The following is a 26106-nucleotide window of genomic DNA, read 5'->3' as shown; positions in this document are numbered from 1 at the left end:
CTTCCGACTTCAACTGTACCATTGCTTGACTCCCAAGTTTACTTCGATATGATGGTTATTATATCAATATTTGCGCTTAAATGCATTCCCGCCACAATTGTCGCATAATCTGTTTCACAGACCCCAAAAATGATCCACCCTTGTGTAGTGTATTTTGTCGACATCGGGAAATTTTATAGACAAATTTGCCGTTTCCATCAGGCCTATCGTGAGTTTCTTTGTGCGTCAGGTAATTCATCCCCATGAAATGGTTGGATGGAAACCTGGTTACAGAGAGAAAGATGGCGATGTCATCAGTAGCCATAATTTTTTACAATTATTTATGGAACTTAAAATTTACCTGGAAATTAAGTCAACTTCAGCAGAAAAGCTACAAAAAAAAGATACAACAATAATTTCACGTCAAATTAATGTTACAGCAATATTAGTAAAACAAAAACAAAGTATGGATTTGTCATAGCGGTCGTATTGAGGAGACCAAAATGCAGCGGGTATATTGATCATCTTCTTTATTTACTTACTAAAGTGAACACTTAAACGAAAACAATAAACGACAACCAACAGTTCTGTAAGGTAACCCAACTATACAGAAAGCAACCACCCACAAAACACAAGTGAAATGAACACAACTAAATATGGCCTCCAATTAGAGACAACAACAACCAGCTGCCTCTAATTGGAGGCCATTGCCAAAAACCAACATAGAAGTAGAATAAACATAGAAATATAAAACATAGAACAAAACCCCAAAAACATCAAAACACCCAAAACAAACACCCCCTGCCACGCCCTGACCAACTACAATGACAAATAACCCCTTTTACTGGTCAGGACGTGACAGGTTTAAAATTAGTTTCGGTCATCAAAAAAATTCGGTGAAGGATGCTAGTTTATCTAACACAATTGTACAGTTGGGTGTTAATGTTAAAAAGTAGCATATATGCACAGCAATGCTCAGTTTATTTGAAAGATTTTCTTGTCACACGAAATGCATACTCACTGGAAATACATTTCTCCCAGAGCCGCAGATAACATATTTAGGCCTCTACATGGAAGTAAAATGACACGACAACAATGTAAAAAATATAGAAATTAAGAACTTTATTCCGAGCTTAGGGCTCACTATTAATACTCATTCTATTTTTGAATTGCATGTTGTTGGAGGTTCCAGAGGTAGTCGTTGGCAAAGTTCATAATCTGAGTCATGGCGTTCAGTATCAGGATATCCATGTCGTTATCCAGCATCCCCTCCTCGTGGTAGTTCTTCACCGGCAGGATGCAGTTCATGGGAAGGCCTAGCTCATTACTGCAGATCTGCATCTGAAAAATGTTGGAGACAAAAAGGGCTGGATCAGTTTTTCTTGAGTGATGATCATTGAATCATGTCAGCACCACCAAGATTTAATGGCTGACTACATTGCAGACATTTCATTGTGTCAACCGATGGTTGCGTGCCACATCATCAACTGTGCAGTTGGGCATCAGATTGCCTCATCATATTATATGGTTAGTTGACATGTTAAACACTTGTCCAGGCAATGTGACATTTGTTCAGGTCTGAGGTCATGTGATTTACCTTCTCTTTGATCGCCTTGCTGTAGAAGATTCTCTTCACATCCTTGTTCACCACGTCACAAGCCATGTCTGGCATGGTCATGACAAGAACTTGAGGGATTTCTGCCATAGAAATGAATATTTAATGAATAGAAGGACTGGCATAAGTAACACTGTATCATGTAATAGTGAAAAGTCAAGCGCTACAGCTGAAAGGTGACAACTGATCGCCAGACATAGTTGTAGTTACCATTGAGAAACAGAGTTTAAAGAGCTTACTTACTCAGTCTGCTGGCTTCTGCCCTGACGTTCTTCATCTTGTCTATGACATCCTTTTGCATGCGAGAGATTTTGTCTGCTGACACAATACTCACCAGGCAGTGAGTTTTGTCACTTAAGCTGGGATTCTGAATGAATTCCTTTTTTTGATCCGATAATGGGTGGAAAGGATTGAACTGGCCAAGAAAATATAAGATTTGTTAGTGTGTGTGTGTTTGTGTGTGTGTGTGTGTGTGTGTGTGTGTGTGTGTGTGTGTGTGTGTGTGTGTGTGTGTGTGTGTGTGTGTGTGCGTGTGTGTGTGTGTGTGTGTGTGTGTGTGTGTGTGTGTGTGTGTGTGTGACATCTGCATTACCTCATAGCCCTCTGGTAGATGGCCCTTCAGCGCATTGATGATGTCATCAGGGTGCAACCCATTTTTTTGTGTTTCCAGACCCATGACATCATTGAATGCAAAGGGAAGACGTTTTTCTCCTGAACGGCCTTGAATGTAGTGTGTGTCATACTGAAAATACATTTTTTATTTAATAACGTATCTTTTTTTTCTATGGAAAGGATAAATACCCTCACACTCAGAAACATGAAAAGTATCCCAAACTGAGGCTCAGAATCAACAAATATATACACTGTGTGTACAAAACATTAGGAACACCTGATCTTTCACCTGAACTCTACCTACAGTACATATACATATTACCTCAATTACCTCAATAGTAAAAATAAAGAAAAACCCTTGAATGAGTAGGTGTATCCAAACTTTTGACTGGTACTGTAAGTATTCAGACCCTTTACTCAGACCTTTTACATAAAATTGATTTAGGGCACAATGCCCCGAAATGTGCAAAAAGGTGAATAAAGTAAAAATGCAAGACCACCGTTTTGGTTTTTAACTCAAAGGATATAACTAAGCAGTAGAATACATATTTTAAACTGGGTGGTTCGAGCCCTGAACACTGATTGGCTGACAGCTGTGGTATATCAGACAGTATACCATGAGTATGACAAAACATGTATTTTTACTGTTCTAATTATGTTGCTAACCAGTTTATAATAGCATTAAGGGACCTCAGGGGTTTGTGATATATGGCCATTATACCACGGCTAAGGGCTGTGTCCAGGCACTCCGCGATGTGTCGTGCCTAAGAACAGCCCTTAGCCGTGGTGTATTGGTCATATACCATACCTCCTTTGGCCTTATTGCTTAGATATAACATTTCTACTGTGTACATTTCTACTTTGTATTCTACTGTGTAGTTACATCCTTGGCATTTATCTAGGCTTGATTATGTGATGTAATGAACTAATTTATGTTTTCTTTATAGCCAGATTTGTGTGCTTTCATTTGCCTTGTCCCTTTTCTTTATACACCGTTTCATATAAACATTTGTAAAAGATATACATTTGTCTCCATTAAAAAAAAAAAGTTTCCAATAGTCTGAATGTATTTATTCTTTCCATGGTCCTTCTTTTGCAAACCTACGCCCCTGTGATTGACTAGATTTTGCATTTAAAACAGCGCAGACAACCTCTCTTTGTTCCTGTATGTCCCTCTTCATGTCTCTGTTCTGCCTGTGTGTAGCTCATGAAATACTGTGTCTTAGTGTACCAGGATATATTAGGGAGCCATATTCCATACCTGCATTGTGTCTGTGTTAAATGTATTAGGCACTGCAGCTTACTGTCATGGTGAAGCTTGTGCCAGAGGTAGAAGCTACCAGGGCACCACTTGTTGTCCGATTTTGGAAGACATTGTTGACTGAGTTGATGAAGCTGGACTTTCCTGCACCGACTGGTCCATATAGCAGGCATCTGAGCTGGCCCACGTCAGGATCACTCAGTTTAAAGCTCCTCAGTTCATCCACCATGCGGTCTCTCTCTCCTTTACTGTCAAATACAATTAAGAGTACCTGTTACTTCTTGCTTTGTTTACCCGGCCACTGTTTCCATGTGCAAACCTTTTAGCATTTGTGGCACAGATTCAATGCAAAACAGTTGCCATAGACTGCTTATAATTATATACAGCGAAATTGCATCAATATAACACCAGGACTTAATTGATTTAAGATGGTGGGAAACTGATATCAGCAATTTAGCATAGCACACTATTCACACAACACAACCCTTGTTAGTGATTTTAATGATAACTCACGAGTGGTGCAGCGGTCTAAGGCACTGCATCTTAGTATGCGAGGCATCACTACAGACCCTGGTTTGATTCCAGGCTGTATCACAACCGGCTGTGATTGGGAGTCCCATAGGGTGGCGTACAATTGGCCCAGTGTCGCCCGGGTTAGGCTGGGGTAGGCCGCAATTGTAAATAAGAATTTTTTCTTAACTGACTTGACTAGTTAAATAAAATGTAAAAAATAACCAAAACTTTTGTTTTACTTTCTTTCATCCTCCATATTTGGTCAGTCGGTACAGTACTTACCTCCAACTTGTTTCCCTCCATTCTTTGTCAAATTCTGTGTGACACACATAGAACACATTTTGATTAAAATCACAAAATTATTGTTTTACACATTCCAATACCCACCATCTCTTACTTTCAAATGTTGATTACAATGACACATAATTAATGAGTAGGTTTACATTATATCTAACTAGGCAAGTCAGTAAAGAGCAAATTCTTATTTACAATAACCCACTGCTCCCCAGTAGGCCGTCAACTGCCTCGTTTAGGGGCAGAATGACAGATTTTTAACCTTGTCAGCTCGAGGATTCGATCCAGTAACCTTTCAGATACTGGCCCAACAGTCTAACCACTAGGCTACCTGCCGCCCCTACAGGGTATGTACTATATAAGTAAAACCTTGGGGCTGTGGTCAATGCATGCGCTAAAACGGTGTCTGCAGGTTCCCAGAACAAGTAAAAAGAATTGGGACCGATGCACTGTGCTTGAACAGAATTTGCACTCACACCTGATATTCACTATCAGGGGTTGACTGTATTTTACAGATATGTCATATCTCTCTTACCCTTTGGTGGGGGTGGTGGTGGGGGTGGTGTTGGTGTTGGGGGTGGTGGTGGTGATGGTTTTGATTCTTCTCCACCCATGTTTGCTTTTCTGAGGGGGAATATAACAGTGTTGGGGTCAATTCCAATTTAATTATTGAATTCACTCATGAAGTGGAGAATTTATATTGAATTAAATTAGAATTTCAACAATCTTTCAAGTTATTGAATTGGAATTAGGCTGCATTGACTTTTATTGGAATTTAAACGGAATTGTAAAACATTTAATCTGTGGAATTGAATTAAATTGGAATTCAGTATTTCTACATTTCCCAGTTAATGGAATGTATCAAATATTGACTGCAGGATTTGTTTTAAATACTTTCAACTTGTATTTCTATAGTCCCAGTATAGGTAGGCTGTTTGATTAGTCACATGATCAGCCTGAAAGCCTGAGGGAATTGAATTTGTATTTGTGGAATTGTTGTGACCTAAAATAGAATTGGGAATTTCATTCTTGGAATTTATCTAACATTGGAATGGAGAGGAATTTAATTATTTCTGAATTTAAAGACTGACCTGGAATTTGAAATGAAGTAAATAGAATTTACAGAGATTTAATTAGTGGAATTAGAGGCTCAGTGCAGTCAACTTTATTTTCCTGTGTTTTATATATACTCCCACACTATGAGGTTGAAATAATACGGTGTAATTGTGAAAATTATGATAATGTCCTTTTAGTGTAAGGCCGCTTGAAATTTCAGCCTGTTTTGGTGGGATGGAGTGTTGTCCTCCCTGGTGACATCCCCAGGAGGTAAATTAGTTAGTAGACCACTAAGAAAGAGCATTCCAAACCTCTCTGCCAATAACAGATAGTTTTCACCTCTCCACTCAGACCACTCCCAGACAGTCCTATCAACATTTTAGCTTGAGAAATAAAAAAATCACAGAAAGGTACTTAATTGTTAGCCAAAAATGATTTGATAGTGAGTTAAAAACGGCTGCATTGGACCTTTTACCTCAACCCTGGAACATAAAAATACTATTTGGGTTGAATAGTATGTCATGTCTGCACTGCAGCTATTAAGGCTAGGTGGATACCAGTATTACAATATGTTTTCCATGGCAAAAATGAAAATACGAAGCAGACCAAACTCTTTGGTCCTTTAAATACCTGCTGTATGTAAGATAGTGTGCTACAGCTTGAAAAATAGATACATGTGACTCTGGATGGCAAGATAATGATGTTTGTTTCCAACATTAGGGCTGTTTTCCTAAAGAAGTTTAATCCGCTTCATGTTTTGTTTCCTTGCCACGTTACTCAGGAATATTGTGATATTGGTATCGTCACGGCCCTAGTAGCTACACTACATGGCCAGATGTATGTGGGCACCCCTTCAAATTATTAGATTCAGCTATTTCAGCCATACCCGTTGCTGACAGGTGTATAAAATTGAGCACACAGCCATGCAATCTCCATAGACAAACATTGGCAGTAGAATGGCCCATACTGAAGAGATCAGTGACTTTCAATGTGGCACCGTCATAGGATTCCCCCTTTCCAACAAGTCAGTTCGTGACATTTCTTCCCTGCTAGAGCTGCCCTGGGCAACTGTAAGTGCTGTTATTGGGAAGTGGAAACATCTAGGAGCAACAACGGCTCAGCCGCAAAGTGGTAGGCCACACAAGCTCACAGAACGGGACCACGAGTGCTGAAGCGTGTAAAAATTATCTGTCCTCGGTTGCAACACTCACTACCAAGTCCCAAACTGCCTCTGGAAACAACATCAGCACAAAAACTGTTCATTGAGACCTTGATGAAATGGTTTTCCATGGCCGAGCAGCCGCGCACAAGCCTAAGATCACCATGCGCAATGGCAAGCGTCGGCTGGAGCAGTGGAAACAAGTTCTCTGAAGTGATCAATCACCCTTCACCATCTAGGATGAATCTGGGTTTGGCGGATGCCAGGAGAACGCTACCTGCCTCAAGGCATAGTGCCAACTGTAAATTTTGGTGAGGGAGGAATAATGGTCTGGGGCTGTTTTTCATGGTTCGGTCTAGGCACCTTAGTTCTTGTGAAGGGAAATCTTAACGCTACAGCATAAAGTCACATTAGACGATTCTGTGCTTCCAGCTTTGTGGCAACAGTTGAGGAAGGCCCTTTCCTGTTTCAGCATGATAATGCCCCCATGCACAAAGCGAGGTCCATGCAGAAATGGGTTATCGAGATCGGTGTAGAAGAACTTGCCCTGCCAGCCCTGACATCAACACCATCGAACACCTTTGGGATGAATTTGAACGCCAACTGCGAGCCAGGCCTAATCGCCCAACATCAGTGCCCGACCTCACTAAACAAGTCCTCGCAGCAATGTTCCAACATCTAGTGGAAAATCTTCCCAGAAGAGTGGAGGCTGTTATAGCTGCAAAGGGGTACGCCATATTAATGCCCATGATTTTGGAATGAAATATTCGAAAAGTAGGTGTCCACATACTCAAGGATCAGAAACTGTTGCAAGTGATGTTAAATGCAGTAATACAAGCAGTACATGTACAACATATGTGGAACTGTCCTTTAACTGCACTCATTGATGTCTGTTTTTTTACTCTTTTTGCAGTTCTACAATGAGAAAAGAAGGCAGTTCAGCCTGGTAAAGAATTCTCCTTATGAGATGGTGGAGAAGGTAGCTTCAGACATCGAGAAGCTACTGGCCAAGAAACGCAGAGCACTTGATGTAAGTCAGCAATTTGACTTCTATTTATTTCACAAAAAACATTACATTTAGTGTCAGTTTGACAGACACAGATTTAGCTCAGTCCTGGGCTAAAAAGCAGTGAATCTCCATTGAAAATGCTTCTTAATCCAGGATTCCCTACTGGATATTTCACACAAAATGAACACATTGCGTTCGCAATACTAACATATTCCATGGCAAATGAAATTATTTGATAACCTGTTTTCAATAAAAAATTTATCTATACTGAACAAAAATGCAACATGCAACAATTTCAAAGATTTTACTGAGTTACAGTTCATATAAGGAAATCAGTCATTTGAAATATATTTATTGGGGCCTAATCTATGTATTTTACATGACTGGGCAGGGGCACACCCACTGGGGAGCCAGGCCCAGCCAATCAGCTTTTCCACACAAAAGTGCTTTATTACAGACAGAAATAATCCTCAGTTTCATCAGCTGTCTGGGTGGCTAGTCTCAGACTCAGACAATCTCGCAGGTGAAGAAGCCGGATGTGGAGGTCCTGGGCTGGCGTGGTAACACCTGTTCTGCGGTTGTGAGGCCGGTTGGACGCACCGCCAAATTCTCTAAAACAATGTTGGAGGCGACTTATGGTAGAGAAATGAACATTAAATTCTCTGGCAACAGCTCTGGTGGACATTCCTGCAGTCAACATGCCAATTGCACGCTCCCTCAAAACTTATGGCGTTGTGTGACAAACTTCACATTTTAGAGTGGCATTTTGTTGTCCCCAGCACAAGGTGCACCTGTGTAATGATCATGCTGTTTAATCAGCTTTTTGATATGCCACATCTGTCAGGTGGATGGATTATCTTGGCAAAGGAGAAATGCTCACTAACAGGAATGTAAACAAATTCGTGCACAAAATTTGAGAGAAAAGCCTTTTTGTGCGTATGGAACATTTCTGTGATCTTTTATTTCAGCTCATGAAACATGGGACCAACACGTTACATGTTGCGTTTATATTTTTGTTCAGTATATTTAGGAACAAAAAATGCACCCCAAACCAGCTTTTCAGGTGTTTGTGAAAGCAAAGACAGGTATAATGCATTTTTAACAAGTTACAATTAAATTTGTGTTACAGTAAAAATGTGTTATTGTATAGTTTAATACATGTCCAGGAAACTGCCCCGTAATGTAGAAGATGTATAGGAACGATAGAAGACAAGGTTACAGATTTCCTTTGTGCACAAATTATAGGCAGCTTCTACAAACATTGCAGTATAGCAATTCGATTTTTCCTTTTGCAATGCAAATATTGTACTGTATATCGATCAGGACCTCTACCAATTTTTCCTATCACCAGAATAAATTGTTTTGTATTGTTTATAAAAGATAAAATACAAAATGTGAATAGACTTACCTTGTTGGTACTAGTTCCTCCTGAGGCTGAGATTCTGATATAGTTCTGAAGAAAGGATTTCACCAGCACCTATTTATACCTGCACAGTAGAAAGTGAAATTCAAGTGAGGAGGACTGTCTAGCTCTTCTATTTCTCTAGCAATTTCTTGTAAATGGGGCCATTATAGTAATTGAGGGACCATAGTTTTACTTTCAATATAACTCTTTCACTTTTTGTTTACAAATAAGAGCATCAGGTGGTTATGTGGTTTAGACAGAAAGACAAACACCCAGCTCTTATAGTCTTCTAAACCCATTACATTTCTATGAAGTCAGGCTGTTTATGAACACAATTGTTTATCTTTTATCAATGACATTACAAGTGAGAGAAGGTCAGTGAACTATTAACAAATATTTACAGTATTATATTATGCAAACTGCTGTCATAATATGCTTATGTTTCTCATAATACTTGTGTGGTTAATTTGTCCTGAAACTCCCAGTACGTATAGAGTTCATCCAGGCTACTTTAGAAATGGGCTTCTGAGGTGAAATAGAACCAGAACCACCATTGTCCTCCGTCCTCCGCGAGCACTATGAGGTAAAATAGAGCTAGCAACCAGTATAGCAACCAGCATAGCAATAGATGCTTTGGTTCATTGTGTAGGCCGGTCAGGATTTGACAGGTTCTAGTAACGGCCCTAGCAACAGACGCTAACACTTAATTGAATCCCGTTGTGACCCAGGGGTGGAAACCATTTGGCAGTGGACACTATTTCACATAGCAGGCCTTGTTATAAATAATGTGAATATCATTTTTTAGATATCCCTCCCATTCAACTAGGCCTATTGAAAATAAAGGGCAGGACCTTTGTTTTCTCTGTTCTCTAACCTGAACTCTTGAACTTGCAGAGGCTGGCCAGTGAAGCAGAACGTGTCCAGTGAGACCATCCCTGGCATGACAGCGTCAAAGTAACACTACTGTAACACCCTACCAGCAGACTGTCTGTATTTGTAATGTATAAAAGATTCAGCAGGGGTTCATGACACTAAGCACATCCCCTATTGATGTAATGATTATATCAACAGTAAATGTTCACCCAATCATCATGCACTCCTCAAAGTCATCAATGACCTCACCGCTGCTAGTACTGGTGCCCTCAACATCCTGATTCTCCTTGATCTTAGTGCCACCTTTGACACTGTGAGCCATCATATCCTACTCAGCAGGCTGGAGGGTCTGGGTGTTGAGGGCACTGTAGTCTCCTGGCTACAATCCTACCTCACCAACCAGACCTCCTACATCTCCCTCAATGGCCACATCTCAGACTCACTGCAGTTACACTGGGTGTCCCCCAAGGCTCTTTTCACCATCTACATCCCCCTTTGGTCAGATCCTCCGTCACTTCAACCTTAACTCTCACTGCTACGCTGATGACACACAGATCTACCTAGGCACCAAATCCATCCTCAACCCACCTCTGACCCACATTGAATCATGCCTCTGCAATAAAAACCTGGATGCAACAAAACTTACTATCTCAACAGTGCTAAAACGGAACTCCTCCTCATAGCACCAAATCCATCCTCAGCAATGTTGGCAGCCTCACCATTGACGACACCACTGTCTCTTCCTCCCCCCATGCACGCAACCTTGGTACCATCCTGGACTCCACCCTCTCCTTCGACCACCACATCCAGCAGACTGTCAAATCCTTATTCTTTAACCTCTGCAACATTGACAAAGTCAGGTCTCCTCCCATCTCGACTACTTTACTCTCAGGCATCAACTTATGCTCCCTCCATAAGCTCCAAATGGTTCAGAACTCTGCAGCCTGAATTCTCACCCACACTAAGTCCTGGCAGCACATCACCCCTGTCCTCCATGAACTCCACTGGCTCCCTGTCTCCCACCGGATTGAATACAAGATCCTCCTCCGGACCTACAAAGCTCTCCACCACCTTTGTCACCCCCCCCCCCCACCCCCCCACCCCCCCCTTATGCCTGGTTGCATAAAACACCTTAACGTTAACAGTGCTGCCAACTCTCACACATTGGACATGAGACACATGCACTTGACCCTCTTCTCACGCTCACTTGCCACACCTCCTAATTCTCACATAATGAAAAAAATTACTGCTTTTATCCAGAGTATCAATCTGCAACTTTTCAACTGTGCCTCCAAATTATTTTGAAATTGGAGCCTGATATTCTACATCACAAGCATTGTAACTTCGGCAGCTTCACGATCGCTCATGCTGTAAACACAGTCCATTTCAAAGTGAATGGCACAGATCCATATATGGCAATTATCTATTTGTATATAGGCCTACTGCATCTCTGATTGGTTATGCCACACCGCAGGGAGTCAGGAAGCAGGTTTAGAAGGTGAGTTTAATAATAATAAGAATGACGATAATACAAAACAGGAGATGCATACTAAACGTAACCAATACTGCCTTATGACAGAGGCTACTGAGGGCTATGTGAAGAGAGAGTAATCAGGGTGGTGATGACGTCCAGGTGTGCGTAATGATGGGGAGCAGATGTGTGCAATGGTTGCCAGGTGTGCACAATGTGGGTTGCCAGGACCGGTGGTTAGTAGACCGGTGACGTTGAGTGCCAGAGGGAGGGAGCAGGAGTAGTCGTGACAGCTGACATTCGCAGATTCTGCTGTTACGATCCTCGAGTTGCCGGTAGGTAATAGGCTACACCAGGGGTAGGCAACCTTTTCCATTTGGAGTGCCAATTTATCTTAACATTTCTACCGATCTGCGTGCCAGTTATAATTTTCATATGCACATTTTTGTGGAACAGTTTCATTTAATTTATAATAAAGTCTTTGTATCTCAAAATCATTAACATGTGGTTAATCAAAATTTTAAAAGTAACTAATATTGCCATTGACAAGTATATAAAAATAGCCTACATAAAGACAACAAATAAAAACCTTGCAGCCGGCAGGTAGAAAATATCCTGATAAAAGAAAATATCATAAGTCACATTCGCTTCGCATGGCTTGTCTGCAAGGAACTTGAAACATTGTATCAACTATTAACTTGGGTCCAGCATGAAGCTCACACTAGTAACTTGCAACATTGGATAAAATATTCTGGGCCCTCTATTTGCATCAGGGATAAGAAGTAATCAGGTAGGCCTATTTTATGACGTTTCCACCGGATCAGAGCATTACTATTTTTTCACTTTCACGCTGAGTGGTTATCAAAAGAGAGCTGGAAAGATTTTTCAAATAGGCTACGTTGAGGAACTATTGTAATTCTCAATGGATCTAAAAACAGACTTTGTTTACTTGCTGTTTGAGGTGAAGAAAAAATTACTTTGAGAAGCTCCACTGAGGTGGTAAGTTTTTCATTTTTTTATTTCACCTTTATTTAACCAGGTAGGCTAGTTGAGAACAAGTTCTCATTTGCAACTGCGACCTGGTCAAGATGAAGCATAGCAGTTTGACACATACAACAGAGTTACACATGGAATAAACAAAAACATACAGTCAAGTTAGTAAGGCACATTTTTTAAATTGCACTAACTGGACACACAAATAAAGTTCTAAACCCAAGAAAACAATGTATAATATACCTCCTCCATCTCCTGTAATTTGAAAAAACTAATTTGTATTGAATAATGTCCCAAAAATGCTTAACTATCACTCTTCACTCTTAATCTCTATCTAACAATGTCACAAAGCTTCTCAACACATAGAACCCCCATAATGCTCTGTGGCACAATCCCAATACAACACACTAGATTCATTCTCTGATCCTACATCTATGATTGGATGGACAACATATCAGTTCATACTGCAAAATCTTTGATTGGTTGGAGGACGCCCTCCGGAAGTGGTCATAATTACTATGTATGTCTATGGAAGGGGGTGAGGCCTACCAGCCTCCTAGGTTTTGTATCGAAGTCCTCTAATCAGCCTCCACTGGTCCAGATTGTTATTGTGGGTACAACGTTACCAACACATTTCCTAATGAAGCCTGTGATGTATATTCCTCAATGTTCATGGATGAGTCCTGGGTGGATGAACCAAGGACAATGTCAATCATTGTTACATTTTTCTAAGGAAATGTGTCTTTGTTTTTGCATCATATGCTCAAAACATTACAAAGATTAAAGGGATAATCCACCCAAAACCACGTATTCCTATTATTAACAGTGTTAAAATGTTAAATAACACTAATATGTGAAAACAATATTTTATGTGGACAAATGTTTCCTTTTGTTGTTATAACAAGGTTGGTAGCAACATGTGAAAATCTACCTCAGCTCAAGTTGACTACAAAACCCTGAAAGCAATGCTCTCTCTTTGGGCAATAGGTTTCAGACATCGCCTCCCTCAAGTGTCCCTCAGTCTTCTCCTCTTGGCCATTCGGCACTGAGTAATATGGCGCCTCTTGGCCAACAAAGCCAAAGCTTGGCTTCTCCTCTTGGCCTTTTGGCCCCAATTTCCCCACAGGATGAAGCCAACCCTCTCCGCCCGCTTTACGCGGAATACCTTGACAAACTAGTCAAGAATTTCCCCACCTTTGACCCCGTTCCAAGTCAGCCAAACGATACTGAGACGTTCCTAGCTGACATAGAGGACGCTTTGGGTGGCTACCCGAACGCTACGGGTTCTGACAGGGTTTACCTGTTGAAGCGAACGTCAAATAGACACGTGACGAGGTTCATTCGTCTACAACAGCAACACGTGCTAAATGACTACGCTAAACTTGCCACAGCTTTGAAATTAGAATTCAGTGGTTCTGCGACTCGCAAACACGATAGCTCACTGGCTAACACGGTCAAACAAGCTCGGAACGAACACCCACAAGCTTACTATCATAGGCTTCGTTCAGCTTACTTTGGCCTACTCACTGAAACAGGAATGGAAGAGTTGTTACCATTCAAACAAATGTTTCTGTTGAACATGTATCCCACCTTCATTACCTACTTGGGCCCTGCAGCCACATTGGCTTGCCTATCTTACAACTCAGAGAGCTTGCAAGCACAGCTTTTGAGGCATCAAAAGTTCACAACGTTAAGAGCCCTGACCACTCGGTTTTGAAGTTTGACCAGGAGAACCCACTCCAGTTAGAAGGTGCATTATCAGGTATTGGAGCGTTGAGAGATGACGCACAACAACGGTTTCTACCACGAAACCACGAATCCAATAACCACCGCGGTCGAAATAACTGTAAAGTACGTCGCCATCAAAACGACTACCGCTACAATCGACCTGTTGCCTACGTTCCTGCACCCAACTCACACAAAGTGTCAGAGCACAAGGGTAACAAAGGGTTGAAGGACGATCAAAACGTAGACCAATGTTCTACAGAAGTTCCACTACGTGAAGAACTAAAGCGAGAAACATTTGAGAAAAGGGTAAAACATAAGTCACAAGGACTAGACAGGGAATTACCGGACACCAGGTCCGCAGGAATTAACACCCATAGCAAGGACAGTAAAATTCAAATTTCTCCCGCTCTCATTCGAGACCCATCCAGGGCCCGCTTGATCAAGAAACAGGGCTTTGTCTATAGACTCTGATACAAAGGTTGCGAAGAAAAAGGTCAAACGCTTCGTTAAAGCCAAGCCCACACAAAATCTGAAAAGCGATCTGCTTCCACCTTGAATAGAAATGGCACATCATGTCGTTGCGAACGACCACTCCACTTTGTGGGGAATATGTCCACTAAACACGAATCTAAACGCCCATACCTGGAAACGGTCCTGGAGGACTGCTTAACTTGTCATGCGCTAATTGATTCGGGTGCGACATTATCACTCATCTCTCAAACATTGTTCGATAATCTCAAAAGGGCTTTGAAGCCAACTAAACGTTGGTTAAAAGTGGAACGATGCAACACTACACTTCAAGGGGTCACTCAGACTTTACTCGCCTCTCACATTGAGAGTCGCTGAAACTACACTTCCAGGACGTATCGCTCGTTCACCCTGTGTATGTTACCAGCCTCGAATCTGTACCCCTGCTACTACCTTCGCCTCTCCCGAGCCCGTACGGGAGTTGCAGCGATGTGACAAGTCTGTAAGTACTAGCAATTGGATACCATGAAATTGGAGAGAAAAAAAGGGGTAAATTTAAAAATAAAAATAATATACTGCTCAAAAAAATAAAGGGAACACTTAAACAACACATCCTAGATCTGAATGAAAGAAATAATCTTATTAAATACTTTTTTATTTACATAGTTGAATGTGCTGACAACAAAATCACACAAAAATAATCAATGGAAATCCAATTTATCAACCCATGGAGGTCTGGATGTGGAGTCACACTCAAAATTAAAGTGGAAAACCACACTACAGGCTGATCCAACTTTGATGTAATGTCCTTAAAACAAGTCAAAATGAGGCTCAGTAGTGTGTGTGGCCTCCACGTGCCTGTATGATCTCCCTACAACGCCTGGGCATGCTCCTGATGAGGTGGCAGATGGTCTCCTGAGGGATCTCCTCCCAGACCTGGACTAAAGCATCCGCCAACTCCTGGACAGTCTGTGGTGGATGGTGGATGGAGCGAGACATGATGTCCCAGATGTGCTCAATTGGATTCAGGTCTGGGGAACGGGCGGGCCAGTCCATAGTATCAATGCCTTCCTCTTGCAGGAACTGCTGACACACTCCAGCCACATGAGGTCTAGCATTGTCTTGCATTAGGAGGAACCCAGGGCCAACCGCACCAGCATATGGTCTCACAAGGGGTCTGAAGATCTCATCTCGGTACCTAATGGTAGTCAGGCTACCTCTGGCGAGCACATGGAGGGCTGTGCGGCCCCCCAAAGAAATGCCACCCCACACCATGACTGACCCACCGCCAAACTGGTCATGCTGGAGGATGTGGCAGGCAGCAGAACGTTCTCCACGGCGTCTCCAGACTCTGTCATGTCTGTCACGTGCTCAGTGTGAACCTGCTTTCATTTGTGAAGAGCACAGGGCGCCAGTGGGGAATTTGCCAATCTTGGTGTTCTCTGGCAAATGCCAAACGTCCTGCACGGTGTTGGGCTGTAAGCACAACCCCACCTGTGGACGTCGGGCCCTCATACCACCCTCATGGAGTCTGTTTCTGACCGTTTGAGCAGACACATGCACATTTGTGGCCTGCTGGAGGTCATTTGGCAGGGCTCTGGCAGTGCCTCTCCTGCTCCTCCTTGCACAAAGGCGGAGGTAGCGGTCCTGCTGCTGGGTTGTTGCCCTCCTACGGCCTCCTCCACGTCTCCTGATGTACTGGCCTGTCTCCTGGTAGCGCCTCCATGCTCTGGACACTACGCTGACAGACACAGCAAACCTTCTTGCCACAGCTCGCATTGATGTGCCATCCTGGATGAGCTGCACTACCTGAGCCACTTGTGTGGGTTGTAGACTCCGTCTCATGCTACCACTAGAGTGAAAGCACCGCCAGCATTCAAAAGAGACCAAAACATCAGCCAGGAAGCATAGGAACTGAGAAGTGGTCTGTGGTTACCACCTGCAGAACCACTCCTTTATTGGGGGTGTCTTGCTAATTGCCTATAATTTCCACCTGTTGTCTATTCCATTTGCACAACAGCATGTGAAATGTATTGTCAATCAGTGTTGCTTCCTAAGTGGACAGTTTGATTTCACAGAAGTGTGATTGACTTGGACTTACATTGTGTTGTTTAAGTGTTCCCTTTATTGTTTTGAGCAGTGTATATATATACATTAGTATCAGTCCAAAATTTCGACACACCTACTGATTACAGGGTTTATCTTTATTTGTACTATTTTCTACATTGTAGAATAATAGTGAAGACATCAAAACTATGAAATAACACATGGAATCATGTAGTAACCAAAAAAGTGTTAAACAAATTAAAATAGATTTTAGATTCTTCAAAGTGGCCAAACTTTGCCTTGATGAGAGCTTTGCACACTCTTGGCATTCTCTCAACCAGATTCATGAGGAATGCTTTTCCAACCGTCTTGAAGGATTTCTTTGAAGAATCTAAAATATATTTGTTTAACAGTATTCAGACCCCAAGCTTGTAGCGTCATACCCAAGAATCGGGCTGTAATCGCTGCCAAAGGTGCTTTAACAAAGTACTGAGTAAAGGGTCTAACTACTTATGTAAATGTGATATTTCAGTTTGCAAACATTTCTAAAAAATAACTTTTGCTTTGTCATTATGGGATATTGTGGGTAGATTCATGAGGAAATGTTTTTCTTTAATCCATTTTAAAATAAGGCTGTAACAACAAAAGGTGGAAAAAGTGAAGGGGTCTGAAATGCCCCACCCCTATCTATCATTATTCTCTGCCTAACACCTATTTTTGCACTTGCAACTGCAAACTATTTTTCAGCCACCCACTAACCCCCACTTTTACCGTCACACCCTAGGCTTTCTAAAACCACAAGCTCCTCCCCCCTCGCATCCACAGGATTTCCTGCCTCCTTCTAACAGTCTTTGCTGGCTGGGGTTGTTCTCAGTCAAGCTTGCACCCTTAATATACTTTTAGCTACATATCATCACCATTACTAGTTTTAAACATGAACACTTCTTATTCCATTTACTATTCTAATTTCACTCAATTCTAATCTCACTCTAACCCAATTCAATTACTCCAGTTACATCTTAAACATCCAACATCCCACCATCCTCTTATTTCAACATTCTAACATATCACTATCAGCCTAAGACCTTATCCTCCAAGCCTAATAGACATAGTCCAAATATACTGTACCTTAAAGCCAACATCTCATTCTTAACCATTTTACTACATTTCTTTAGTCAGCCTTTAACCTTTAATTATTATTTTTATAAATTCCAGTCCCAAAAATGTCAATTTCTCTCTGTTCATTCTTCTTTGTGCTCCATGTGAGTGTAAGTAAAACTTCTTCATGGGTGTGTGGGTGCGTGAGTGGGGCCTTCCTATTCATACTTTCTGCCTCTAAAATGTCACAGAAAACTAGGCCTTAGTCTGCCATTCTGAGAGTATGTATGTATGTATGCACTGAGTATACAAAACATTAAGGACACTTGCCTGTCATAGCCTGCCCAGGTGAATTCATGTGAAAGCTATTCATCCCTTATTGATGTCACTTATTAAATCCACTTCAATCAGTATAGATGAAGGGGAGGAGACAGATTAAGGAAGGATTTTTAAGCCTCGAGACAATTGAGACGGATTGTGTATGTGTGCCATTCAGAGGGTGAATGGGCAAGACTAACTATGTAAGTGCCTTTGAATGGGTTCTGGTAGTAGGTGCCAGGTGCACCGGTTTTTGTCAAGAACTGCAACGCTGCTGTGTTTTTCCCTCTCAACAGTTTCCCGTGTGTATCAAGAATGGTCCACCACCCAAAGGACATCCAGCCAACTTGACACAACTGTGGGAAGCATTGGAGTCAACATGGACCAGCATCACTGTCAAACGCTTTCGACACCTTGCTGTTCTAAGGGAAAAGAGGGGGAGGGGGGGTGCAACTTAATATTAGGAAGGTGTCCTTAATGTTTTGTACACTGTGTGTGTGTGTGTGTGTGTGTGTGTGTGTGTGTGTGTGTGTGTGTGTGTGTGTGTGTGTGTGTGTGTGTGTGTGTGTGTGTGTGTGTGTGTGTGTGTGTGTGTGTGTGTGTGTGTGTGTGTAATATTTCAATTGTGGAGGTTAGTCATAAAACTTACAGTACTATAAAACAGAAGTTATCAAATGCACTGCACACCACAATAGCATTAAATCAAAGGAACACAAATCACAAAGAGCTGAAGTGAAAAATATCAATAGCATTTAATCACCAAATATCATATATAAACATTTAGAGATAATTTTTTTCATGTAGCAGACAAAATGTTGTACAACGTTGGCCTTCTTCCGTTGACTGATTTGAGTCATCTGTACAAAACACGAGGTGACATGGACGACTGCGCACAAGGAGAGGAAACGTTGTCCCAAGCAAACAACAATAGCAGCAAACCAAACCCAAAGTAGCAGGGCAGGAAAATGGTCCATTTCACACATTTATCAAGAGAACATCCCTGGTCATGCATACTGCCTCTGATCTGGTGGTCTCACTAAAATAAATTGCTTCATTTGTAAATGATGTCTGAGTGTTGGAGTGTGAGTCTGGCTATCCGTAAATTTAAAAAACAAGAAAATGGTGCCGTCTGGTTTGCTTAATATAAAGAATGTGAAATGATTTCTACTTTTACTTTTGATACATTTTATATTTAGCAATTACATTTACTTTTTATACTTAAGTATATTTAAAATCAATTACTTTTAGACTTTTACTCAAGTAGTATTTTGCTGGGTGACTTTCACTTTTACTTGAGTCATTTTCTATCAAGGTATCTTTACTTTTACTCATGTATAAAAATCGGGTAGCCTACTTTTTCCACCACTGCGCAAAACAAACTCGCCCACTGGAACCTCTTCCCCAGACAAGACGTGTGGTTAGTAGCTACTCTAGAGGAAATGGGCTTCCAGAAAGTTGTTCAACAATCTTGGGCATATGGCCAGGATATGGATTACATCCAACTAGTTTCTTCTTGGGCTGTCAACCGTCAAACAGCTACATGTCATTATTGGCTATGCCGCTATGATACTAGGCTGTGATACTGTGATGTAACTAAATAAAATATAAATACATAGCCTCTTGCTTATTGGTAATGTCAGAGATGGATTTGCATAGCTATCGTTGAACCTGAAGAACGGTTTTATCCCTGCTAGCTAACGTTAGCTAGCTAGCTCCTAATCAAGCAAACCTGACGACATGTTTGATGCATGTTGCCAGCTTGCTTTCAATGTTTCAACTCGAAATGGCTAGCTACTTTCATTGTTTGTTGTGATTGACTGGCAAAGACAAACCCAAGAAAGACCCACCTCAAACCACACCCCCAAGACAACTCTTGTTTGCCTTCAGTCATGGCCGCTAGCATTTCTTAATGAGCATTGATAAAGAATTTGGCCAAAGCAGGAAGTGCAGTCGCCCTTTAAGTCCAATGTAGATGAATTAGCATGAGTGCCAGTCTGTTTGTGCTGTCATGCCAACTCCTTGTCACTCAATGTCATTCCAAACAGCGACTGACTGCAATGAAGTTGGCATGATAGCACAAACAGACTGGCATTCAGGCTATAGATTAGGTATAGCTGAATGTTCTGAGCTAGGTGACCTCACCAAGGCATCCTGATAGACATTGGTCCACTGAACCTGCTTGGCACGGCTGCCTGCCAGGACCATCGGGCGGCCCAGCACATCCAGGTACTCCTGGTAACAACACACAGGAATAGCAAACAGTCAGGCATCAGCTGTGTAGCAATACTGATGTTACACATTCTGAAGCTTCTGTCCCAAATGGCACTCTATTCCCTTTATAGTGCACTACTTTGGACCAGGGCAAACAGGGCTCTGGTTAAAAGTAGTGGACTATGTAGAAAATAGGGTGCCATTTGGGACGCTACCATGCTGATGTTACACAGGAAACTGAAAAGTATTTCACATGACTACATGCTGTTGCTGATGGAAAGATGCTCAATAAAGTTTGTCCAACTTTATATCTTTGCCTGTCATCCAGCTGTCACAGTAATAACCTCAGGGTAATAATATAAACGCTACATTAGAGTCAGTCTCCGGTAAACAACAACAATTCCAGGAAGCAGTGCCAGGAGGAGAACTGGCTGACCCAGGATCAGCTGTGTAAGAGGCACTAGACAAACCCACCTGGGTGTTAATCCTTAAGGCACAGATGGAGCGGATCTCAAAATAGAAACCTAGAGGGAGAGCAGAGAGAGAGAAAGGGATAAAAAGAGAGATAGGATGAGAAACAGAGCTCACAATTATGGCACAGATGAGGGAGAGTGAAGATGGAGGTTGTGTATCAGGCGCTTATAAACTAGGCTAGGGGTTATAAACTGAAGGACTACAGTAACTTCTCTTAAGCAGACAAGTGTCATGTTTATTAGCGCACAAGGAAATGAAAACGGCAATTTTGTTACAACCCCCTACTGCATCTATTTTTGGTCAAGAGGGATCTTCACTGATGCTGGTTAGGAAAAATAGCCCCTGCACCGATCCCACTCACCTTTATTGGCACACGCAATCCACTGCAAGGGTGTGACATCATAGTTGTGCTGCCCCAAAGAGAATGAAAAGACCTGCACCTAAGAAGAAAGATAATTCAAAGAACCCATTAATCTTTATTCAGGGACATTAACACAGAGATACACGGCCAACTGTGGTTTCCATTGTGGTATCATTTGACAGGAAATCCCATTTGGAAGATTCCTGTAATCAGGAGGAAATAAGCAGGAGGAATTTTTTAAACCCTAGTGAAGCATTTATGGGTTCCAAGAATGAAGTCATCAATGAAAAAGTGATTGAAATTTCAGCTCATGTGTTTTGTGTGTGTGTTTAGTTTCTGAGAAACTGACCATTTTGTTGGGCCAGTTGTACTGCTCAAAGATGTCCTGAGCTCGATCCTCTCCTCCATCAGTGAACAGCATGATTATTTTATTGCAGTGAGCTCGCGGGACATTCGTCTTCTAGAAAGAGAAACAGAAAGCGTGTGTGCTAACATTAATACAAAACACAGCAAGTGAATGATTAATACAGAATGTAAGTATGTGACGAATAAAGCAGGCAAGAGTGGAACACTGTCTATGTCCCAAAGGGAACCCTATTTAAAAATAAGGCACTATAAAAGGGAAGAGGGTGACATTTGGGACGCAGCAAATATGAGACAGAGGGGGGTTATTATGGAACACTTCAATTGTGCAGACTTGCTGACATTCAGTTTAGTTTCACAACCCAGCATATTTCCAACCATTCATATAACCATATAACCATTCACATTTAAGTCAACTTTTATTGCTTTACAGTATATTGCATTGTCGTGAAGGAAAGGACCAAAGAGATCCTATAATTCTAATAAGGACATCCTGTATTCCTGTAATAAGGGCATCCTGTATTAATGTAATAACAGCATCCTGTATTCCTGTAATAAGGACATCCTGTATATCCTGTAATAACAACATCCTGTATTCCTGTAATAACAACATCTTGTATTCCTGTAATAAGGACATCATATTTTCCTGTAATAAGGGCATCCTGTATGTCCTGTTATAAGGGCATCCTGTATTCCTATAATAAGGACATCCTGTATTAAGGACATCATATTTTCCTGTAATAAGGACATAATGTATTCCTGTAATAAGGGCATCCTATATTCCTGTAATTAGGGCATCATGTATGGCCTGTAATAAGGACATCCTGTATTCCTGTATTAAGGACATCATATATTCCTGTAATAAGGGCATCCTGTATGTCCTGTAATAAGGGAATCATGTATTCCTGTAATATGGACATCATGTATTCCTGTAATATGGACATCATGTACCTGGGTAGTAGCGGGTGACCCCAGTGGCGCTACCAAATGCCTGCCAGAGTAGTGAAGGATCCTCTTGACTGTTCTCCATAAACACCTTCTCCAGCGCCTGGGTCCAGTTCAGCTCATTTAGAATCACTGGGGCTGAAGGGGAAGACCATGTAGAAGACGGATTGGTCTCACTTACAGTGCCTATAGAAAGTCTACACACCCTTGAACTTTTTCACATTTTGTTGCGTTACAAAGTGGGATTAAACTGGATTTAATTGCAATTTTTTGCCAACGATCTACACAAAATACTCTGTAATGTCAAATTGAAAGAAAAATTATATATATTTTTAAAAGATGAATGGAAAATTAAACACTAATATACCTTATTAAGTATTCACCTCCTGAGCCAATACATGTTAGAAACACCTTTGGCAGCGATTACAGCTGTCTTCTTGGTTAAGTCTCAAAAGAGCTTTTCCCACTGTATTGTGCAAAATTTGCCCATTATTCTGTTGGAGACTATTTGACTTGAGCTCATTTTAGTTGCATAATGAGTCCGTTTATGATTTCATAATCCCATTATCAGTAGTAATAACTTGTTATTGGTTAGGATGTTGGAGCAGGAGAGTGTTATTGCAGCAACAAAGGGAAGTCCAGAAAGTCTTTGAATGTCCAGATACACCAAATGACCAAAGGTATGTGGACAACTGCTCGTCGAACATCTCATTCCAAAATCATGGGCATTAATATGGAGGTCCCCCTTTGTTGATATAACATCCTCAACTCTTCTGGGAAGGTTTTCCACTAGATATTGGAATATTGCTTCCATTCAGCCACAAGAGCACTAGTGAGGTCGGCTCGCAATCTGCGTTCCAATTCATTCCAAAGGTGTTCGATTGGGTTGACATTAGGGCTCTGTGCAGGCCAGTCAAGTTCTTCCACAACAATCTCGACAAACCATTTCTGTATGGACCTCGGTTTGTGCACGGGGGCATTGTCATGCTGAAACAGGAAAGGGCCTTCCCCAAACTGTTGCCACAAAGTTGGAAGCACAGAATCGTCTAGAATGTCATTGTATGCTGTAGCGTTAAGATTTTCCTTCAAAGGAACTAAGGGGCCTAGCCCAAACCATGAAAACCAGCCCCAGATCATTATTCCTCCTCCACCAAACTTTACAGTTGGCACTATACATTGGGGCAGGTAGCGTTCTCCTGGCATCCGCCAAACTCAGATTTGTCAGTCGGACTGCCAGCGTGATCCATCACTCCAGAGAACGCGTTTCCACTGCTCCAGAGTCCAATGGCGGCGAGCTTTACACCAGTCCAACCGACGCTTGGCATTGCACATGGTGATCTTAGGCTTGTGTGCGGCTGCTTGGCCATGGAAACCCATTTCATGAAGCTCACCGACAAACAGTTATTGTGCTGACGTAGTGAGTGTTGCAACCGAGGACTGATGTTTATGTGCTACGCGTTTCAGGACTCGGCGGTCCCGTTTTATGAGCTTGTGTGGCCTACCACTTCGCTGAGCCGCTGTTGCTCCTAGACGTTTCCACTACACAATAACAGCAGTTACAGTTGACTGGGGCAGATATAGCAGGGCATAAATTTGACAAACTGACTTGTTGGTGCCACGTTCGAAGTCACACAGCTCTTCAGTAAGGCCATTCTACTGCCAATGTTTGTCTATGGAGATTGCATGGCCGTGTGCTCGATTTTATACACCTGTCAGCAATGGGTGTGGCTGAAATAGCCAAAACCACTAATTTGAAGGTGTGTCCATATACTTTTGTATATATATTGTAGGTTACTGTCCTCCTGAAAGGTGAATTCCTCTTTTAGTGTCTGGTGTAAAGCTGACTGAAGCAGGTTTTCCTAGGATTTTGCCTGTGCTTAGTTCCATCCCGTTTCTTTTCATTCTGAAAGTCTCCTCAGTCTTTGCCATGTCAAGCATACCTATACCATGATGCAACTACACCATGCTTGATGTGTGTGGGTGGTTCAATGCATCATCCACAGCATAATTATTAACTTGACCATGCTTATTATTGGTACCCATCAACCAATCACTGCCCTTTTCTTTATGAGGCTTTCGAAAAGCTCCCTGGTCTTTCTAGTTAAATCTGTGATTGAAATTCAATACTTGACTGATGTTGTATGTATGGGGGACAGAGGAAGGGGTTAAATACAGAGTGAGTCATATAATTCATTATGTTATTTGTTAAGCAAAATTTAGACTTGCCTAAACAGAGGGTTGAATACTTATGCAACGACTATATTTTTGTTATTTAATTTGTAAAAATGTGAAACATTTTCTTTTTACTTTGACAATAGAGTATTTTGTGAAGATCAATGACAAAAAAATACAACTAAATCTATTTCATTCGCACTTTTTAACGCAACAAAATGTGAAAAAAGTTCAAGGGGTTGTTGACATTTTTTTATAGGCTGTGTACCTGTGAAGGTAGCCCTTTACACACACACAGCATTTGGTATGGAGTTTTTCTGCACCCAAAAAATGATCACAAGCATTATTGAGGAGACAAACTCTCTGCCAAAATATTTGTTGTTTCACAACCATTGTGTCAATTGTGTTGTACATCAGTTGTTCTACCCAAGTGTGTACAGGGCCATAGTCTCAACTGAGCAGCAAATGACTGCTAAATAACATAATAACAAGATAATCATTGTCCATTTCACTAATGCGAAACTCACCTCCTTTGTAGATGTCTGTGGGGATCTGAACGGCTGTGAAGGAGTAGTTGACCTTATTTTTGAAGTTAGGGTCATACACAAACTCCACCTGTAGTGGAGGGCTCACTGTTTCCCCATCACCATCTTGCAGGGAGTACTGCTAACACACGTACACACGCACACACACACAAACACACACACACACACACACACACACACACACACACACATATTACTACCACTTCATTCTTCAACAGATTTCAAAAGTTTTATCAACAAATGAGAGAGGATATGTAGAAATTAGCTTTTCACTTTCTACTCACGTAGTCTAGCTCTGCCTTGGAATCGTAATACGTCATGTTCCACTCCTGGTAGACAGAAAAACAACATGGATGATGACAAGTTGGCCTAGAGTTGCAAAGCTAACGGTAATTTACCAAAGATCTGGAATTGTAAGTAATTTTGGTAATTAACAGGTAATCTATGGCAATCTATGGTAATTTTGGTAATTAATAAAAATGTATTCATATATAGTATTCATTTTTTGTATATGTGTCCATATTGACCTTGAGTTTCTAGTGGATAGACCATATAGTTAAAGTGAAAATAGCCTAATTAATGAAAAAAAAGCATCTAGTCAACAATGTCATTATTTTCAATGAACCAAGCAACTCCACCAACTATTGACTTTTTCACAACTGCCACCAGTTTGGCACCAAAACATTTAAAACAAAGACATATTGAGATAGCAAAATAAATAGAAGTATGTCAAAAAATATATTGGATATTTCATGCTGAAAACCTCACATTAAACACCAACGGTATTCACTAAGTTGATGGTTTATATTTAGGATAATGTTTTACAGCTTTGTCATTTTATTTTATTTGGCCTATATTATATATTTTACATGTGATAAGGCCACACAGAGGACCAGAAATAACTACGGACACCTGTGATTATCTGGAGTATCTAAAAATAGATGTAATCTGATCAAATAAAATAAAAACTTGAAAGTTACCAAACTTCTGGTAGTTTACTGGTAAACTTCTAAAGTTTCCAGTAATATACCCTCCCCTTGCAACCCTAAGTTTGTCACAATCTTATAATAAGGTAACCAGAGTTAACGACCATACTCCCTCAACAAGTAAAAAATAAATTGGAAATGCTAATCTGAA

At 41.2% G+C, this 26106-nt stretch overlaps 2 protein-coding genes across 7 annotated transcripts; both read right to left on the bottom strand.

Annotated features, from left to right (window-relative positions):
• Positions 1-492: 492 nt before the first annotated feature.
• LOC106565178 (interferon-induced protein 44) lies at positions 493-8985 on the bottom strand. Of its 4 annotated transcripts, XM_082959047.1 has the most exons (9): positions 8907-8955; positions 4810-4898; positions 4263-4296; positions 3981-4126; positions 3511-3715; positions 2187-2336; positions 1838-2009; positions 1577-1677; positions 493-1320 (listed from the first exon to the last, which is right to left on the bottom strand). In XM_082959047.1, exons 3-9 carry the CDS (start codon positions 4281-4283, stop codon positions 1138-1140), a joined length of 978 nt encoding a protein of 325 aa, XP_082815173.1. In that variant the 5' UTR covers positions 4284-4296; positions 4810-4898; positions 8907-8955; the 3' UTR covers positions 493-1137. The 4 variants fall into 4 exon arrangements, with proteins under 4 accessions (XP_082815173.1, XP_013987497.3, XP_082815174.1 ...); XM_014132022.3 differs by lacking the exon at positions 3981-4126 and having other exon boundaries at positions 8907-8985; XM_082959048.1 differs by lacking the exon at positions 4810-4898 and having other exon boundaries at positions 8907-8943.
• Positions 8907-25786, bottom strand: LOC123725647 (voltage-dependent calcium channel subunit alpha-2/delta-2). Of its 3 annotated transcripts, none has more exons than XM_082959052.1 (8): positions 25254-25784; positions 24952-25090; positions 22259-22390; positions 21294-21404; positions 20945-21023; positions 20584-20633; positions 20041-20130; positions 8907-8985 (listed from the first exon to the last, which is right to left on the bottom strand). In XM_082959052.1, the coding sequence occupies exons 4-8, from the start codon at positions 21363-21365 to the stop codon at positions 8980-8982; spliced, it is 297 nt and encodes a 98-aa protein (XP_082815178.1). In that variant the 5' UTR covers positions 21366-21404; positions 22259-22390; positions 24952-25090; positions 25254-25784; the 3' UTR covers positions 8907-8979. The 3 variants fall into 3 exon arrangements, with proteins under 3 accessions (XP_082815178.1, XP_082815176.1, XP_082815177.1); XM_082959050.1 differs by lacking the exon at positions 8907-8985 and adding an exon at positions 16622-18320 and having other exon boundaries at positions 25254-25786; XM_082959051.1 differs by lacking the exon at positions 8907-8985 and adding an exon at positions 16622-18320 and having other exon boundaries at positions 24952-25087; positions 25254-25786.
• Positions 25787-26106: the final 320 nt, after the last annotated feature.

This window comes from Salmo salar, chromosome 12 (assembly GCF_965601325.2).
Source record: "Salmo salar chromosome 12, fSalSal1, whole genome shotgun sequence".
NCBI classification, from domain to species: Eukaryota; Metazoa; Chordata; class Actinopteri; order Salmoniformes; family Salmonidae; genus Salmo; species Salmo salar.
The sequence above is the reverse complement of the archived record's forward strand: the minus strand, read 5'-3'. Positions and strand labels throughout refer to the sequence as shown.